The sequence below is a fragment of the Alligator sinensis genome, unplaced genomic scaffold (genome assembly GCF_000455745.1).
Source record: "Alligator sinensis unplaced genomic scaffold, ASM45574v1 scaffold98_1, whole genome shotgun sequence".
NCBI classification, from domain to species: Eukaryota; Metazoa; Chordata; order Crocodylia; family Alligatoridae; genus Alligator; species Alligator sinensis.
The window spans coordinates 1,960,302-1,977,246 of NW_005842058.1; the positions used below are offsets into that span (position 1 = coordinate 1,960,302).

The following is a 16,945-nucleotide window of genomic DNA, read 5'->3' on the forward strand; positions in this document are numbered from 1 at the left end:
GGCTTGGTTGGAGGGCAACAGGGCAGGCCCTACGAGGAGAGGCTGAGGGACCTGAACCTGTTCAGCCTCAGCAAGCGGAGGCTGAGGGGAGATTTGGTGGCTGCCTACAAACTTGTTAGGGGAGATCAGCAGCAAATAGGAAGGGCCCTATTCCCCCCAGCAGCACCTGGGATGACGAGGAACAATGGCCCGAAGCTGCTGGAGAATAGGTTCAGGTTAGAGATTAGGAGGCACTATTTCACTGTCAGGGTGGCTAGGTTCTGGAACCAACTTCCTAGAGAAGGGATCCTCGCTCCTACCTTGGGTAAATTCAAAAAGAGGTTGGATGAACACCTGTCTGGGGCCAGTGGCGGGGGGGTAGACTAGATGATCTATTTAGGTCCCTTCTGACCCCTAACTACTATGAAACTGTGAAACTATAAGGGCATTTTTATTCTTGGGGCTTTCTGCCCTTCTTTGCTGGCTCCACTAGTGCGAAGGAACGGCAGAACTGCATGTCAAGGGATGCAGTTCACGACTGACCCATGCCGCACAGAGTACAGCTGTGGAAGACCCCCAGGAGCAAGCCCTTTGGTAGCTGAGCTGGCACCTCCCAGCCATGTTGGCCCTTTGCTTCTCAGCACCACTCGGGGTGTATGTGGTTACTGCGTACTTTTGAATGAAGGTCGCAAGTGTGAGTTGCAGATGTATTGTGCAGTGAAAAACATTCGGGTAGTAATCTGCCTTTTTTCTGACCTCTGGGCTGCTGTAGAAGATCTCCTACGTGCTTACAATAGAAGGGAAGCCCTACACCGTTCACCTGCAGCAGCAGTAAGTGGCGTGGTCTCCCGCCCCCGGCCGGTCCCTCGGTGGTCCCCGCAAGCCCGTCATGGGGAGGAGGTGCTGCCTAGCGCCGCTGCGCCGGTTGGGTCATAGGTCTCCTGGTGCCCTTGGGTCCGTCGTGGTCCGAAACGCACTCTGTCACCAGCCGCCCAGGCTGACAAGGCCCCGGGTGCCGTGAGGGCAGCGAAACAGCTCGGTGTGGGAACCTGCCCACCGGGCCTGTGAATCTGGGGCTTCAAGTCAGAGGTTTGTGCTGTCAGGGTAGCGGGGACCAAAGCCACTCAAGTGAATGTGGCCACACTCCAGGTGGGCCCCCTCCTCTGTAGGACACATCTCAGCCTGGCCTGCTCCTGAACGCGCTATAGCGTGGAGGCTGAGTGCGCTCCGGAGGTCAGAGGCTACAGAAACTGCCCCGCAGATGCAGGGGGTCAAAACCCTGAAGGGTTTTCAAACCTCTGAAGGGTTTGTGGCTGCCTCCCAGCTAGCTCAAATGTCAGGAGTGGGTAGGAATAACGATTTCAGGAATAGTTGCTTTGGAAGGTCAAGGGTTTTTTTTTCCATTTTCCTCATTTTCTCCCCCTCCCCCTTTGCAGAGTGTTTTTACCCAGCGATTTCAGGGTGTATACTTACAGCAGACAAGGTGCCGTGCACGCTGAAATCCCAACTATTAAGGTAAGAGGTGGTTACTACGCCCAGCAGCAACTCAGATTTGTCAGAAGGGGTCCCTGGGGTCTTTCCTTCTTTTGATAAACAGCGCGGGAATCTCTTCTCCTGGAAAGCGCCTAGCACTTTTCCGTGCGCTGCTGATACTTGACTGACCATGCCGAGTGCTTCCTCAGGGACGCGCGGGAACGTGCTGCAGGAGTCGGTACCGGTCAGATGAGGCACTGGGGAATGCGGAGGGGCGCGATTTTGCCCATTGCGCCGCCACGGGGCTCCGTGGAGCAGGGGGCTGTAGTCCCCGGGGAGTCCCGTGCTCACTGGGTGGACAGATCCGACCCGGCACGATTGCCAACCTCTCGTCACAGTCCTCGGGGGCAGAGTCCACAGCGACTGGCTGGAAGGGAAGGGAAGGGTGATCGGTGTTTCTGGAGCCCTTCCTGCCTCGAACTTCTCGGCAAGTCGGGAGCATCTGGCTGCCGGCAGGCCCTGCTTTCCCAGCCCTGAAACGGGTGGCTTGGTAATACACAGGACAATGTCCGTGGCCACAGCTAAGCACCCTTAAAGAGAAAAGGGTAGCCACGTCCAAGGCTCGAGGATACGGGCAGCCAGCCTTGCTGAGGCTGTGGAGCTCCCTGGCTTCCCCCCGCAAGTCTATTTCTCCTGGAAACTATGTGGACAAAGATTCCCTGGTGGCCAAGGGGAAGTCGCGGTTTTTGGCAGGGGGCTGAGACCGCTGGCCCACAAAACATTCGGAGGTGCTCAGACTGGGAGATGGGTGCCACAGGTTGAGAAGCAGCAGGTGTCTAAGAGAGCGGGTCAGCCGAGTGGTGCAAGGCAGAGAAAAGCAGAGCACGTCAAGGTTTCATGTGCAAACTGTGGTCCCGGGGGTTGAACCCTCCCTTGGAATGGCAGCGACGGCACGGCCTCAGCAACGAGAGTCCTCATCTTTGCATCCTGCTTGGGGCTATCCATCGGGGATCTCTCCTGCATGATGCAGAAGCCCCCAGTGTTTTTCTGGTTCTTCCCTCCAGCGTGACTGCTTCTACAGAGGATACGTTGTTGGTTTCCCCAGTTCGGTTGTGACTCTCAGCACCTGCGCTGGACTGAGGTAGGTGCCTGTCCTCTACCTGAGCGCCCTCGTTGCGTGGTTCACACGCAACTGGCTACCGTTTCTCGCTGCTCACTTGTGATCATCTCTCCCCTCTCAGGGGGGTTCTGCAGGTGGAGAACGTCACCTACGGCATCGAGCCCTTGGACTTGGCGCCTGGGTTCCAGCACTTGATGTATCGGGTCTGGAACGAGGACATTGAGAGTCAGCTCTTTGTGGAGAACAACACTCTTTCAGGGGACGGAGGAGTCATACTTCAGCCAGACGCAGGAAGAGACGCTATAGTAAGCGATGTACTCAGCAAGGGCGGGTGTCGTAGCCGATCGGCTCTGCGAATGCCCTCGTGAAGCATTCGGGGGGAGACTGGGCCGCCGCAGTCTGTAGGAACGGCGCAGGTGCCAGGGAACAGCCCCCGCTGCGATGGCAGTCCCCATACCCGAGGCTGTAGCCCAGTCCCTTGGCCTGTGTCGCCTGCCCCGCTCCACGGTGTGGGATGTCCCGCAGCAGCTGGGTGCCGGTGCCCCCCTCTGGCAGCCAGGGTGGGACAAGTGCGTGCGTGGAAGAGGGCAGCTCTGGGTGGCTGGCTGCCTGCGCAGAACCTGTCCATCGCAGTAAAGCAGGGATCGGGGAGCAGTGCCGTGAGAAGTGCGGTGTGCCTGGCGGGGCACCGAGCCACACCGATGAGGAGCCGCGGCAGGACAAGGCCAGGGTAGCCTCGGGGCAGGGAGGAAATCCAGTGCAAGTGGGTGAGGTGTTTGAGGCCTTCTGCCTGTGACAGGAGCCCAGAGGCGGGCAAAGCAGGCTGTGACTGCACAGAAATGTGGCACGAGAGCATCAGACCTGGACCCTCCCTGCACTAGGAGAGATGGAGAAGGGCCCGTCCCTTCCAGGGCTTTCTGGCTTTGGGGTGGGATTGCTATTCAAGAAGCCTCAGCTGTGGAGGCATTGGGCCTCTCCGTGTTGTCCATCATGAAATCCTGTCCTAAGTGTCTGTGGGGCCAAGTGCAGTCCAGCTCTTGGGGTCGCTGGCAGGTTTGTGACGCTGTGGCCTCTCGCAATTCCTGCCGTCACCAAGTAGCACGGGAGGTGAGCAGGGGCAAGCCTGCCCGAGGAGCACGGTCAGGAGTGAGCACAGGGTGTGCAGCAGAGAAGATCTTTTGTTTTCCTTTCTCCTTTCCAGCCAATACAAGGCCTCAGCAAATCCCCCAGATATGTGGAAATGCACGTGGTTGTGGCTAAGGCTCTAGTGAGTACTGAAGCTTTGACGGGATTGTCCTTGGTGCAAAAGCGTAGCTGCTCGTGTTGGAGAGCTAGCCGCCTGGGGGCATGGTCACAGGGGATGCCCAGCTTTTCTGGCCGTGGAGCCCGTGGCCGGTTTGGAAACGTCCTGGTTCAGTGCCTGCCCTGTCCTTTTTGCGGAGGACGAGGGAGGATCCGGTGCAGAGATGGGGGGTAGCCCTGGGGGAAGGCGTGGTATGGCAAGGGCAACCCCTGGGCGTGCGTGAAAGCCGAGCGCTCCCCTTGCCGCGGGTGCTGCTGTGACGCACCGCGTTCTGTGTCGCAGTACGACTACATGGGCTCCGACAAGGAGGTGGTGACAGAGAAGGTCGTGCAGCTCCTCAGCTTTGTCAACAGTGTGAGTTGCTGCCCTTCGGCCTTGCCTGTTCCCGGGGGAAACGAGACTCTCTGCGGGGATTGCTGTGCGGTAGCACGGCCCTGGGAGCAGGGGCCGAGCGCCAGGCCTATGGGGCTCTGGTCCTCGGTCTGCTGCGGACCTGCTGCTGCGCCCAGAGCTGGAGCAGCTCAGAGGGAAGGGGTCTGCACTGGGCCAGCGGGGCAGCTGTGCCTCCTGCAGGTGTCGCACAGCTAATGGAGCTGGCCTGCTCCTGATTTCTAGGGCTGAGCATTGGCCAGGCTCTTTTGAAAGTTGGCAAGGCTTGTTACCACAGACAGGGAGGAGCCACTTTGAACTGCCTGACTCCCTCTGGGACTGAACGGGTGTTGGACGGATGAGGTGTAGTTGTGGGGCCCCCAAGGAGCCCTTCTGTGGGGTGTTCTCTCTTGCTGTGCGTGGTTTTTCTGTGTGTCGGTGCCTCGCTCCTCCTAGAGGTCGCCCAGCCCCAGCGCCAGGTGACCTGGCCCGTCTTGTGCTGCCCCGGCAGGTGTTTGCCCCTCTCAATGTGACCATCATCCTGTCGTCCCTGGAGCTGTGGGTGGACGAGGACCAGATGGCGACGGCAGGGGAAGCCCCCGAGTTGCTGTGGAGGTTTCTGCGGTGGAAGAGCCTGCACCGCCCGCTGCGGCCGCACGACCTCAGCTACCTGTTGGTGTAAGACGAGGGGGCGGGGGGCTATGCACCCCGGATCCCGGCAGCCTGCCTGCGGCCGGCGAGAGCACGGTGGGACCCGGGGCCTCTCTGTGTGTTGCAGGTCCCGGGAGCGGCCAGAGCACGTGGGGGCCTCCTTTGCAGGGCAGCTGTGTCTGCGCAACTACTCGGGAGGGGTGGCCCTGGTAGGTGCCCAGAGCAGCCTGCGGGAGGGCGACGGGTGCCCCCAGCCCTGCAGTGCCTCGGCACAAGCCCCGGCTGCTGCACGGGGGAGGGGAGGCTGCATCCAGGCATGGCGGGGGCAAAGTGTCTGCAGGGCAGCGGGGGGCAGTGAGGTGGGGACAGCACTGCAGCACCTCGGGACCCCTGCTCAGGACACGGGTGCACGCGGGCTGCTCTGGCCATTGGGCGGCGTTGCCGCCCTGCAGCTGGCGCAGAGCGATCTCTGCCTCTGGACGGAGTTCAACCTGCCGCCGGGCCCTCGTGCTGCAGGGATGGGGTCGGGGTAGCTGTGTTGTCGGTGACTGTTGGCCATGGTGTGGAGCAGAGCAGCCCTGGCGAGCGCGGGAGCCTGCCTTCCTGCCTCCACAATGCGCTTGCCATGTCCCCTTGCCGCAGTACCAGAGAGCAGTGACCCTGGAGACCTTTTCAGTCGTCGTGGCTCAGCTGCTGGGTCTGAGCCTGGGGATGACCCTCGAGGACCCCAGGACCTGTCGCTGCGCGGGAGCCACCTGCGTCATGCACCCCGGCACAGTGTAAGGATGTGCCTCGCCGGGCCAGGCCGGGCTCCTGTGGGTGGGCCTGTATGTAACCCACGTAGGCGTGAGCATCCCTGTAGGTGCAGTCTTGCGCCCCCTTGTCCTGGGTCGGACTCCGGCCCCGTTTGTTCCTGACCCAAAACGTGTGCTGCCCTGGCGCCTGGCCGCTGCCGGGTCAGAGCACGGCGCTGGTGTCGTCGGCGACAGCCCCGCTGACCGAGCTCCAGCGTCAGCACGAGGGGTCTCCACAGCAGAGCGGAGGATTGCTTGCCTGAGGGAGCAGCCCTGCTCTCTCACCCCAGAGGTGCTCTCCTGAGGCCCAGGGCTGCACGGGAGCATGACGCAGAAAAGATGGCCCTGCTGCCGTGTCCTGTGCAGGTGGAATGCGCTCCGCCTGGGGTGCCCATCAGTCAGGCTGTAGCCCCGTGTGGCAGGCAGACGGTTCACGTGAAAGCCGCGGGATCAGGAGATCGTAGTTGTTAGACCCCCAAAATGCACCTGTGAGCATTTTGGGGGTCTAATGCCAGCTGTCTGCACTGTCTGTCAGAGGTGCCAGCGGCCCCAGGGCCTTCAGCGCCTGCAGCATCCGAGACTTGGCGAGGTTCCTGGCGAGCGAGGATGGACGCTGCCTCCTGAACAGGCCGCACATGAACGTGTCGTACCGGGCGCCCGTCTGCGGCAACAATATCGTGGAGCCCGGGGAGGAGTGCGACTGTGGCTCGTCATGGGTGAGCGGGCAGCCCCAGGCACAGAACGGAGATAAAATTGGAGAAAAGCGGGGTTGCAAAGGGACCTTGGGAGGTCATCGTAGGTCTCGCTCGTTAGCTCTGGCTTGGATCGCTTTGTTGGCGTCGCTTGGATGTTTCTCCCACCTTTGCAATCAGAAGTGCGTCTGAGGTTGTGGGTGCCAATCTCTGTAAGACGTCCCCTGTCCTCACAGCAGGGGTCGGGGGGGCGAGCCAACAAGAGAGCGCCCTGGTACAGTGGGTTTGGGATACAGTGGGTCATGGTTGTCGTACCGACCTGTGTAGTTGCTGACGGGCAGCTGCCAGGGAGAAAAGCTCTGTGCGCAGTGCTGCCCGAGAGCATCAGCTGAGGGAGAAGGGCTGGAGCGTGTCTGCAAGCCGAGGAGATCCCCTGGGTCTGTCACCGCCCTCCTGCCCCAGGTGAAATCTTGTCCCTCGGTAGCTGCGCCTCCCGGAACTCCAGGGAGTCCCGTAATGTAGGAGCCTAGGACTGGAGGGAGCATGGAGAGGGCTAAGCCAGAGCTCAGGGTCCAACCGAGCGCCACAGTTGGGGTCTGGAACGAATCGTACTCCGCGGTCAGCCTGGCACGGCCTTGCTGCCTTCCTCTGTAGCAAGAGGCAGCATCCTCTGGCTTGAAGCCAGGGTCTGCGGCAACCTCGTAGCGGCGGGACAGTGAGAGGTCTGCCCACATGTCCCTGCCCTGAGGCAGGTAGGGAAGCCCAGAGCTGCGTGCCGTGATTTGAGGAGGGTTTGTGCAGTGGGTCAGAACGGCACGTGGACAGTTTGGCCAGGATGCCGCTGCCCGTAGCGGGCAGAGGGACTAGAGCCATCTTGAGGCCGAAGGTCTGAAGGAAGTCCCCAGGGCAGTGCTCTCTCACCCTCCCTCGACTTGGCCCAGCCGGACGCAGCACCGTAGGGCACCGGGCATTTTGGGAAGCGGCGGGGGAGGCGGTGTCGCCCCATGCTTGCCTGCTGATGCCCATGGGGAGAAGCCAGACAAAGTGTTAACAGTGGGGACGAGCAAGCGGGGCTCAGGTCTCTCCTCGGCAGCAGCGGACTCTGCTGCCGCGCCAGGGGATGATGCGTCCCAGAATGCCTGGGCTCTATTCCATGCTACGTTGCCTGTGCCAGCCGCATCCCGCAGCCCTGCCTGCCGGCTGACCTTCGGGCGGCCCTCTCCCCAGGCAGCCCCAGGGGATGTGCCCTGCTGTCCTCAGGTCCCTTTCAGCCACGCCGGTCTATGACTGTGCCAACGGGGGTGGGATTTGACCCTGGCGTAGGAGGCATCGTGGATAAAACGTGCTCCCTGCAGCTAGGTGAAAGGTGTGAGGGTGTCAGGCAGGGGGAGGCGGGGGTATGAATGGCTGGCGTCCCTGCTATCCTGCCAGAGGCTCCAAGTGGCCGAGCCTGCACCCGTGCGATGCGGTGCTTTCCTTTCTGCGACAGCCAGCGCGGTTCTCGTGGCCGCCCGCAACTGTTCTTTCTAGCGTTGGAAATGCAGTTGGGCCTCTGCCGTTGGCTTTCAGGAGTGCCAGAGGAGCCGGTGCTGCCAGCCCACCTGCAGATTCAGAAGCAACATCAAATGTTCCACTGGGCTCTGCTGCTGGGAGTGCCAGGTAAGCAGGGCGCTCTGAACGGTCGCGGCCCACGGCTGTCTCAACCGGAATGTCTGTGCCGCACACGCTTTGCGGTTCAGACGCGCACGGTCTGTCATGGCGTATGGGAGTGGGGCCACGCGTTCACGCTGTCGATTTTGCCCGCTCTGCTGCCACGCGGCGGAAAGCAGAGCCCACGGCATGTGCGCGTGCATGCCTGCAAGCTGTGCGAAGCCTTGTTGTCGACACGATGAGAATGCGGCCAGGTTGCAGGGAGTTTTCGTTGCCTCGGGGTGGCGTGGAGGGAAGGTGCGTTGCAGGGGTTTAAACAGGCTCAGGGACCTAGAGTTTCGTATGCTAACCAGCGGGAGCCGTCCTAACCGTGGTGCAGTTTTACGGGGAGCCGAGTGGTTTTTCAGCGTCCTTGCTTCCTGCCAGCAAAACCACTGCCAGATCTCCAGCCCTCGGGCACTTGTGTGTCTGAAGTCCCTCCAACCGGGTCCCGACCCTGTGCCGTGGCTTCTCTCTGCCAGTTCCTGCGCAACGGTACGTTATGTCGAAGCACTGTGGATGGCGAGTGCGATCTCCAGGAGTACTGCAATGGATCCTCTGCGGCCTGCCCGCCTGACTTCTGGGTCATGGATGGGCACCCGTGCAAGCGGCAGTCTGGCTACTGTTACAAAAGCAGGTGCCAGCTGGCCGACAAGCAGTGCACCCAAGTGTTTGGGAGAGGTAAGAGAGACCAACGTGCGATGGGACTGGGCTCTGACGGCTTTTTAGTGGGACGCCCCAAATCCGGTCAGGTCCCTGCGGCGTGACGGCCCAGGTGCGTACAAGTCCCAGGGCGCGGGGGCCTCCACACACCGGGCTGGACTTCCTAGAGTTTGATAAATTACATGTGCAGGCCAGCCATGCTCGCCCGCCTTGGCGCTTGCCAGCGTGGTCCCCTGGCAAGGGACCGGTCAAGTGACGCCTCTTTGTAGAGCGCCGCTGGCGGCAGCATCTTGCGTTGGCAGCCAGCTGCTGTTTCTCACGCGCTGGTGCTGAATCGCACAAGCCACGTCGCTGCTGCCAGGGGCCTGGATGTGGTGCAGAGACTAGGTCAGCGGAAAAGGTGGAGCTGCAACATGGGGCTTGCCAGCTCCCTGCAGTCTGCACAGGCCCTGGGTGCTGCAGGCGCCGGAGCCTGGGGAGCTGGGCAGGCGGTGGCAGTGGTGGTATTTTGGCGACAGGAGGCAGCCTGGTACTGCATTGTTGGCTTTCACAGCAGTTTGCGAAGGTGTCTGAGTGGGAGAGGGCCTAGGCCGGGGCGGGTCCCTCGCAGCATCTGGGGCCAGGGCAGGGAGAAGGTTGCATGCCGAATCTGCCGCAACCAAAGGGCCTTGAAGAGAGCCGGCTCGAGCATTGGCAGGAAGGGTTGGCTAAGGGCGCCGGGTTGGGACGGGTGACGTGTGCCCGTAAGCAGTTGCCGCGTCCAGTCTCCGTGTGTCTCTGGCAAGTGGCGCTCCCGTCTCTGTGTTTGCAGGGGCAAAAAGCGCACCTTTGGCTTGCTATGAAGAAGTCAATAGCAAAAACGACCGCATGGGGAACTGTGGCTCCCAGCCGACGGGGTACCTGAGCTGCCTGGCGAGGTACGAGTGGCTGAACTGGGAATGGCCTCCTGGCGAGTGGGAGCAGGGCTGCGTGCCAGACAGAAAAGTGGCGGCTCAGGCTATTTACCTGGATGTTGGCCCCCACGTGGCTTCAGGAGCAGGCTGGCGGGAAGCTGCCCGTTGCAGTGCAGTGGCAAAGGGCCGGGGTGGGGCATCTCCCGCTGCCCGATGGCCGTCGGCCTGTTGATACCAGCGTGGCGCTGCTGGGAATGGCATCCTGGGCCGCCTCCTAGGGGCCTCCTGCTCCAGCTCTGCCACCGTCTGCTCGCCCCGGGAAGGGGCAAGAGAAGCGGCTGAAGGGTGTCAGGTGCGGGCAGCAGCCTGCCTCCCTGGGTCAGCACGGCCGGCCGGCGGTGAGCCCCTCGCACACAGCTTGCTGCCCGCCGGCAGAGCGCTGGGCTGCGGGCATGGGCTCTTGAGAGAGACCAAGGGTCCGTAGGGTCTTCCCGCACCAAACGAGGAGCAGCAAACCATCTCGGCAAGGTGCCCGCGGTGCTGGGGAGCCTGCCGCGGGGTGCAACCGCGAAGCGCGGCGGGCCGAACACCCTACAGTCCCCCTTGCTGCCACCTCCGCCCCAGTTGCTCCCCCTGCCCAGGCCCACGGAGCCTTTTGGGATTTGCTTGTGCCGGGCACCGTGGGGTTTGCAGCCTCGGGGGGGGCTGTGCTCTGACAGCAGGGTTGCTGCGTCCGTGTGCTGTGGAAATCCCTGGGTGGTCTCAGTGCTCCCTGCCTTCCTGGCGTTCTGCCGGGGAAAGTGATTAGGAGGCGAGATGCACGCAGCCTTCGCATGGTTAATCCCCTCCTCTCCCGCGGCCACGTAAACCGGAGTGAGCGCGGCTTTCGTTCTGCGGGTTATTTTGTCGGCGATGCTCCGCTGGCAAGAAATGCCGCGAAGCTCTCCTTAGGCTTCCGAACGTGCTTTGCGGCACTTCGAGGGCGGCCGCTCCTTGGCTTAGTAGAAATGGTATCCCAAGTGGGTAGCGCGCTGTGGCAGTGTTGTTTCACAAGCTGTCCCTTACCTCCCCCGGTGAGAGGGAACAAAAAGCATGAAGTGAGAAGCAGCTGTGCTAGTGCACGATCCGCCCCCCCAAAACGGTGCTGGCAGAAGCAGCCCGTGTTGGACAGGCGCCTGAGTCCGAGGAGCGAGCTCGGAGCACGCTGAGGTGGCTAAGGCAGGCAGGCTTGGTGGAAGCCTGGCTGTCAACCCCATGTAGCAACAACCCCTCCTCCCCAGTCTGGTGACCCAGAAGACCCGGGGTGGGGAGCCACCAGCTGCCAGCTGGCCGAGAAGCACAGGTCTCCCTCGGGGTCTTCTGCAGCAGCAGGGAGCTGAGGGAAAGTGCTAGGGCAATCCTGCGTTTCTGGCTGGGATCCTCTGGCCTGCAGCAGCTGCCCTCTAGGAGGGTCTGGAAGGGAACACTGCTATCCTTCCCCGATCCTGTCACCCCCCACCTCGGGGCATGGGCTGCTCGGAGCCTCGCCGGACCGGACGGCTTCCTACAGCTGCGTTTCCCCAGGAAGTTGGGGTGTGCCAGGCCTGGGGATGCACCTGCATGGCACCAGGGGTGCAGTGGAGGGCAGGGAAGACACGGCAGGTGGGGCTCCCCATGCAGGGCTTGGCGACCGGAAAAGGCGGTGTGCCTGGACCACAAGGACAATGACCGGGGGGTGGCGGGGTGCAGAAAGCCTCACGGTCACCGTAACTCTGATGCCTTGGCAGTGACTTCCTCTGCGGGAAGCTGGTGTGTGAGGTGCCGCTAAAAAAGCCCTTTGTGAAGACGACAGCAGCCGTCATCTATGCCAGGGCCAAGAGTCACCTGTGCGTCACCCTGGACTACATGCAGGAACTGGGCAAGACGGACCCCATGGCGGTGAGCGATGGCACTGTCTGCGGGGACAAGAAGGTAAGCAAAGGCCCGCTGAGGTGTAGCGGTGGCCGTGTGCGCCAGGAAAGGGCGTGCTTTTGGCAGCGGGGGCAGTGCCCTGTCACTCTCAGACCCGTGCCCCAGGCCGGCGGTGTTGGGGTGACGTTGGCTCTGGGCAGAGGGCCCTGAGTCTTGGTGCAGCCCTCAAAGGGGCGGGCACAGTGCGGGCTGGGATTCCTAGCAACAGGGAATCGTGGGTCTGTCTGGCTTGTAGATCTGCATAAACCGGAAGTGCGTGGATGTTTCTGTCCTGGGCTACAACTGTGACGTGGCGGCCAAATGCAACAATCGCGGGGTGAGTGCAAGCAGCATGTGTCTTACCACGGGGAGTGACCCCATAGGGGAGTCACAAGCGTGGGCCGACACCTGGCCCGTGCAGTCTGGCGACGCGGCTGGCGCATGGCGGGCGTCAGTGGAAGCCACCGTCCGTCCCCCGAGCAGCTCGGGTGCTTCACGGGTTCCCTAGCCAAGGTGGGAGGAACTGCCGGCACCCCTGGGCTGTGAAGCACGGCGCTGTGCTGATACGGACCTGTGCCCTTTGGGTTGGTGTTGAGTTGCTTGGGTGGGCGGTGACCCGAGCCTTGGGCCAGTCTGCAAGGCCAGGAGCGCAGCTGTGTGCCACCCGGAATTGCTTCCGGCTCCAAATCCGAGCCTCCTTCACGGTGCCTCGGGAAACGTGGGCTCGGGGAGCCCTTGAGGCCTGAGATGTGACGCGAACGTGGGGATGGGCTCGTGCACAGCTAGCAGACCTGAGACAGGGATGGCGAAAGACTTGCCCGCGAGTACGGGCAGCGGGAGTGCCCCGGAGCTGGGGGAGCATGGGGGCAGCCTGCAACACGCTGCCTCGTTCCCCCTTCCATCACGCTCGTCTCGCAGGTCTGCAACAACAGAGGAAACTGTCACTGCGAATCTGGCTGGATGCCGCCCGACTGCACTGTTAAGACGAAAGCTGGCTTTGGGGGAAGCATCGACAGCAACTTCAGAAGCAGTCAGTAGCCCAGAAATGGTCCTTTTCCTCCCAGACTGACATCTGAAATGCTTCCCAGGGAAATTCCCTGACACGGGTCCCACGGGGCAGCCGAGATGCCCAGTTAGGGGACAAAGTGCAGCAAGACAGCCTCTTGTTGAACTGTGGCAGTGGACAGAGGAGGGCAGCCCCCACCTTTCTTTTGCCCGCCAGAGTCCGTTACAGTCATGCCCGGTGACAAAAACTCGGGAATTACTGGTGCGCTCTCTCGGCGTGCGGCCAAAACGTAGCCTCTCTCCCCTGGCCAGTGATGATGGTCCTGGTGCACCATTGCCGGCGTGAGTTGCTAGAGCATGCCAGGGTGCATCGGGGCTTTTGCAGGCAGGCTGGCAGGGGTACCCGGACCAGGTCGAGCACACAAGAAATGTGAGATGTGCAGAGCTTGCTGTAAAGTCCCAGCCCCTGCTTGCAGTGGGTGGCGTCGAGGTTACGGTGCCCGCTCCGAGTAGAACTGGTCCAGCTGTGTAGGTGGTTGACCCGGAGGAGCCCAGCTCTGGGGCTGCTCTCAGCTGACAGCTGGGTGAGAGGCTAACTGGCCTTGGAACTTGCCGACGGGCGCGCCATCCTTCGCGGACGGCCCACCCCAGAGCCGCGCTTCTCTGGCCTCAGAGCCCCGCGCCCTGCCCAGGCGGGGCTGCGGGAGCCGGGAGACCGCGCGTTCAGGACCCACGCCATCGGTAACAACCGTTTCCTTTGCAGGTCCGATCACCGACGGAGTCCACATGACCACCGTGAGAAACTGGCTGCTGCTGAGCTGCTTTCTCTTTCTGCCGGTCCTGATCGGTTTTGTCATCCTGGTGATGAAGCGCAAGAAGCTGGCACAGTGCTGTGACAAGGAGGAGCTGCAGGCTGACAAGTAAATGGGTCTGTTTGTAGGGGAATGGTTGGCATTCGGCTCAGGGATCTGCCTGGGTCTGGGGCCAGCACCCGTAGCTGGGTGGCATGCTGCAGGAAATCCCCTGCTGGGCCGAAGTCGGGGCGAGACCGCAGGGCCCCGGGCAGGGGCTGGGAGCCTCAGACAGCGGCTGGGGGGCTCCTGCCATGTTTTGCCCTGGGGGCTTGGTAGAGGGATGGGAGGAGGTGTCTGGACGCGATGGGACTGTAAAGGTGGGACGAGCTGTAGCCGAGCGGTAGGAGCCCGTGGGTGAGATGGATCAGAGCGGCAGAAGAGGGGCCGGCAGCTCAGCCTAAGAGGAGCGCATTAGGGCAGGAGGTGCTCCCAGCGGGGCGGCTGTCTCCAACTGGGCTGCCCCACGCAGGCCTGGCAGTGGTGGAGGGCTGCAAAACAGCGGGCTGAGCAGAAACTGTCAGAGCAGCGGAAGGTAGCTCGCCCTGCCTCTCGTAGGGTTGGCGGGGTGGCCGCTGACGTAGGATTCCCTGGTGTCCCTGGACAGCTGAGAAGGGAGACCTGCAAGTGTCGCAGTGGATACACCAGGCCTTGCGAGGCTGTGGTGGGTGTGAGCCTGTTGCATTGAGAGGGCGGGTTATTCAACCTCGTGCCCCACAAATTGACACAACGCCTGGCTGAGTCGTAGCAGAAAGGCTTTAATAACAATACCGCAAGCAAGCTTATAAAACCAAACGGCAGAAAAAGACTCCTTCTCAAACTAAAATGTGCTACTTCACAGAGTCCTAGTGCACGTTTAGCAGCAGTAGCGTTCTCTCCCCGAGGCCGGCGAAGGAAGCTGGTCCAGTCTTGCAGCCTGCACCACGCAGGACCCGTTGCTGGTTAAGCCGGGTGCGATGCAGCAGCAATCTCTCTCTGCTTCTCCGGGAGTGCGCGCCTCGCTGGCAAATTCTGTGAGGTCTTAGCCTGTTTAATTGTATCACTTGGAAGCCTTTTTCCTTGATAGTTGGTCGATTAGAGTCCAAACAAGGGGAGGAAAAGGTGTTGCTCACCATCTCATAACTGTGAGTTGCCAGGCTCCTGTTCTTGCATTGCTTAGGGGTAAAAGATGTGCATCTCTGCAGACCCTGTTCTTGTAGGTCGGTTTACAGGCGATGGGCCTGAGCAGTCAGACAGGATACTTAGAGGTGTCAGTCGAGCATGTTTGCAGGAGCTCGTACAGGCGGCGGTTTGTATTTCAACCCTCCCCCCACGGAACGGGTCAGACATTTTTAGCACCCTGTACCTTAGGTGGTTTGTTGGCGGAAGCGTTTGTCACGTACAGGACATCTTTCCTGTTTTTTTACAAGTTTCTCTTCAGATGCCTTTTGTTTCCTCTAGCTGCTAGGGCCATTGAAATGCATCTCTCACTTTCCTGCCTTTTCTTGGCTTCTGAGACGCACACACACATGTGATGAGTCGGTCGGTTCTCTGTGAACCATCTCCTTGGTGTGACCTAATCTCGCACAGCGCATGAGACCGAGTGGGGTTGCTCTATTTGGTATGGTCCCAGCTGGCCCTTGGCGTTTTTGTGCAAGAGGTGCTGTGATTTTCATGTGGTGGCCAAGATTTGACGTGTAGGCCTGGCCGAGCTGTTGCTGTTCTCACCGTCAACAAGCAAAGGACAGGTGATAATGATTAGGCACCTTACAGGTTCTTGAAGGACACTGAGGGTAGTCCCAGAGGACCAGGGCCTGTAGCTGGAACTGCTGCTCCCCAGAGGGCCCTCTCCTTTCCCACGCGGGAACTCAGGAAGGATGCGGCAACCTGGGAGTGGAGGAAGACTGCTCCCCCGTACAGGCCAGCAAGCTGCAGGGCGTATGTGGGCGTGTTCCCAAATAGCCATCAGCTATCCCAGCACGGTCTGAAGAGCCGCTCGAGTAGGGGAAGATATGTCCGCACGTGCAGGTTCGCCAAGGGCGATTAGCCAGCTGAGGGTGACTAGCAGACAGGGCCAGAGGCTCTCGTGGATTTTTGCCCGCGCTGCCAATGGCAGCACGGAGGGTACTGCCGTGCCCCAGGGTGGGGTGGAACCGCCCTGACGCCCCTGGTCCTCATTGGCTCCCTGCGGCACGCGAGTACAGCTCTGTGGAAATGGGAAGGAGGGCTAGACACCGGCAGGAAATCTCCCAACCAGGCCCTCAGCCCTCGGGAACAGCATGAATTCTACCCTCTCTGGGGAAAAGTCTGTTTGGAAAGCAAGAAAGCTGCCCACAATCCCCACTATGCCTTCCGGTAGTGAGGTAACGAGCCTGGAGGGTGCCCATACCTCGGGAGGCCGAGGGAGAGGATCGTGAGATGCGTGGGGAACGGCGGGTGGATACGTAACGCTGTGACGCGGGAGCGAAGGGATGGGAGAGTGCCCGTGACTAAATGTAACGGGTCCGATAGCGAGTTGTCTCTCTGTAACTTTGAGATGGCGTCGGATACCCGTCCAGTGCCTGATTTACAGCCTTTGCGTTGTTATTTCTCAATGCAGCCTAGAAGACGTGGGCAAGCCGGGAGATCCCAGGTAAATGTCAGCTGTCTAACAGTGCCGTAGGCCCGGAGCACCGGTTGCTTTGCTGTTAGTATGTGTCAGATGGACGTGTCGACAGCTTTGCTCGGGGGGCTAGGCGGTTGCCCCCTCGATCCGAAAGGCGCTGCTTTGATCCTGAAGGTGAGGGTGAAAGGGACAGCAAGCACGCAGCCTTTGGCCTGCTCTGGTGCCCGGTCTGGCTGACGTGATGCTTGCCACACGCAGTATAAGAAAGCAAAGCGCATCCTCAACGTGGCGTAGAAATGTCGGGAGTGCCTAGAGCTAGCTTCTCGCGTGCGCAGTAGTTTGCCATTGCCAACCTGCTGCCTTAGCGCTGTGCTCTGGAGCCTGGTGACAGCAGGGTGTTTAAGTCCTTGGTCTGTTTGCTGCAGGGCGTAGCCCAGAGGAGCTGAGGGCCCGTGCTGGGAATTTCTAGAGGCAGACAACCCGAGACATGTTTGGAAGACGGGCCGCGAGAAGGATGGAGCAGCCCCGCAGGGCTTCCTGCAGAAGCGGGTGCCTGTTGTAATGAGTGAGCGTGGTGTATTTTCTCCTGAGTGGGTGCCGCAGCTTTGAGTGGGGTGTGTGTTTTGCTGAGAGTCCCACTGGGAGTCGGCGGTGGTGTCTGATAGCCCTCTTCCCTGCCCAGTGAGTGCCCATGTGGAATAAAAAGCTTTCTGGGAGTGACTAGCAACCTGGCTCTTTGCCCCCCATGTGCCTTGCAGGGGCTCCCGCCCCGAGGGGGCCCACAGAGCCTGCCGAGCCAGACGCCAAGTAGTGCCAACTAAGCCGCGGGTGCCCAGGCATGCGCTTCTTGAAGCGGGAATCGACACAGCGGTCCTGCGGAAGTGACCGAAGCTGCTGAGAAGGCAACCTCCCTACCTCAGCGCTTTGTGCACTGGCTGGCAGAGCTAACC

General features: G+C 61.1%; 1 protein-coding gene across 1 annotated transcript in view; it reads left to right on the top strand.

Moving 5' to 3' along the window:
* Positions 1-16,681, top strand: part of LOC102375606 (disintegrin and metalloproteinase domain-containing protein 18) — a gene marked incomplete at its 5' end in the record, with an annotated part of 42,862 nt that extends 26,181 nt beyond the window's left edge. Inside the window, 19 exons of the mRNA XM_025203401.1 lie at positions 752-810; positions 1,416-1,494; positions 2,517-2,593; positions 2,694-2,877; positions 3,774-3,839; positions 4,158-4,229; positions 4,756-4,922; positions 5,023-5,104; positions 5,538-5,674; positions 6,225-6,405; positions 7,951-8,040; positions 8,553-8,751; positions 9,545-9,650; positions 11,393-11,576; positions 11,812-11,892; positions 12,474-12,585; positions 13,324-13,480; positions 15,990-16,169; positions 16,421-16,681. Of these exons, the coding sequence (XP_025059186.1) occupies positions 752-810; positions 1,416-1,494; positions 2,517-2,593; positions 2,694-2,877; positions 3,774-3,839; positions 4,158-4,229; positions 4,756-4,922; positions 5,023-5,104; positions 5,538-5,674; positions 6,225-6,405; positions 7,951-8,040; positions 8,553-8,751; positions 9,545-9,650; positions 11,393-11,576; positions 11,812-11,892; positions 12,474-12,585; positions 13,324-13,480; positions 15,990-16,026 (2,070 nt within the window). The remainder of the gene's footprint in view (positions 1-751; positions 811-1,415; positions 1,495-2,516; positions 2,594-2,693; positions 2,878-3,773; positions 3,840-4,157; positions 4,230-4,755; positions 4,923-5,022; positions 5,105-5,537; positions 5,675-6,224; positions 6,406-7,950; positions 8,041-8,552; positions 8,752-9,544; positions 9,651-11,392; positions 11,577-11,811; positions 11,893-12,473; positions 12,586-13,323; positions 13,481-15,989; positions 16,170-16,420) is intronic.
* Between the last annotated feature and the right edge of the window lie 264 nt (positions 16,682-16,945).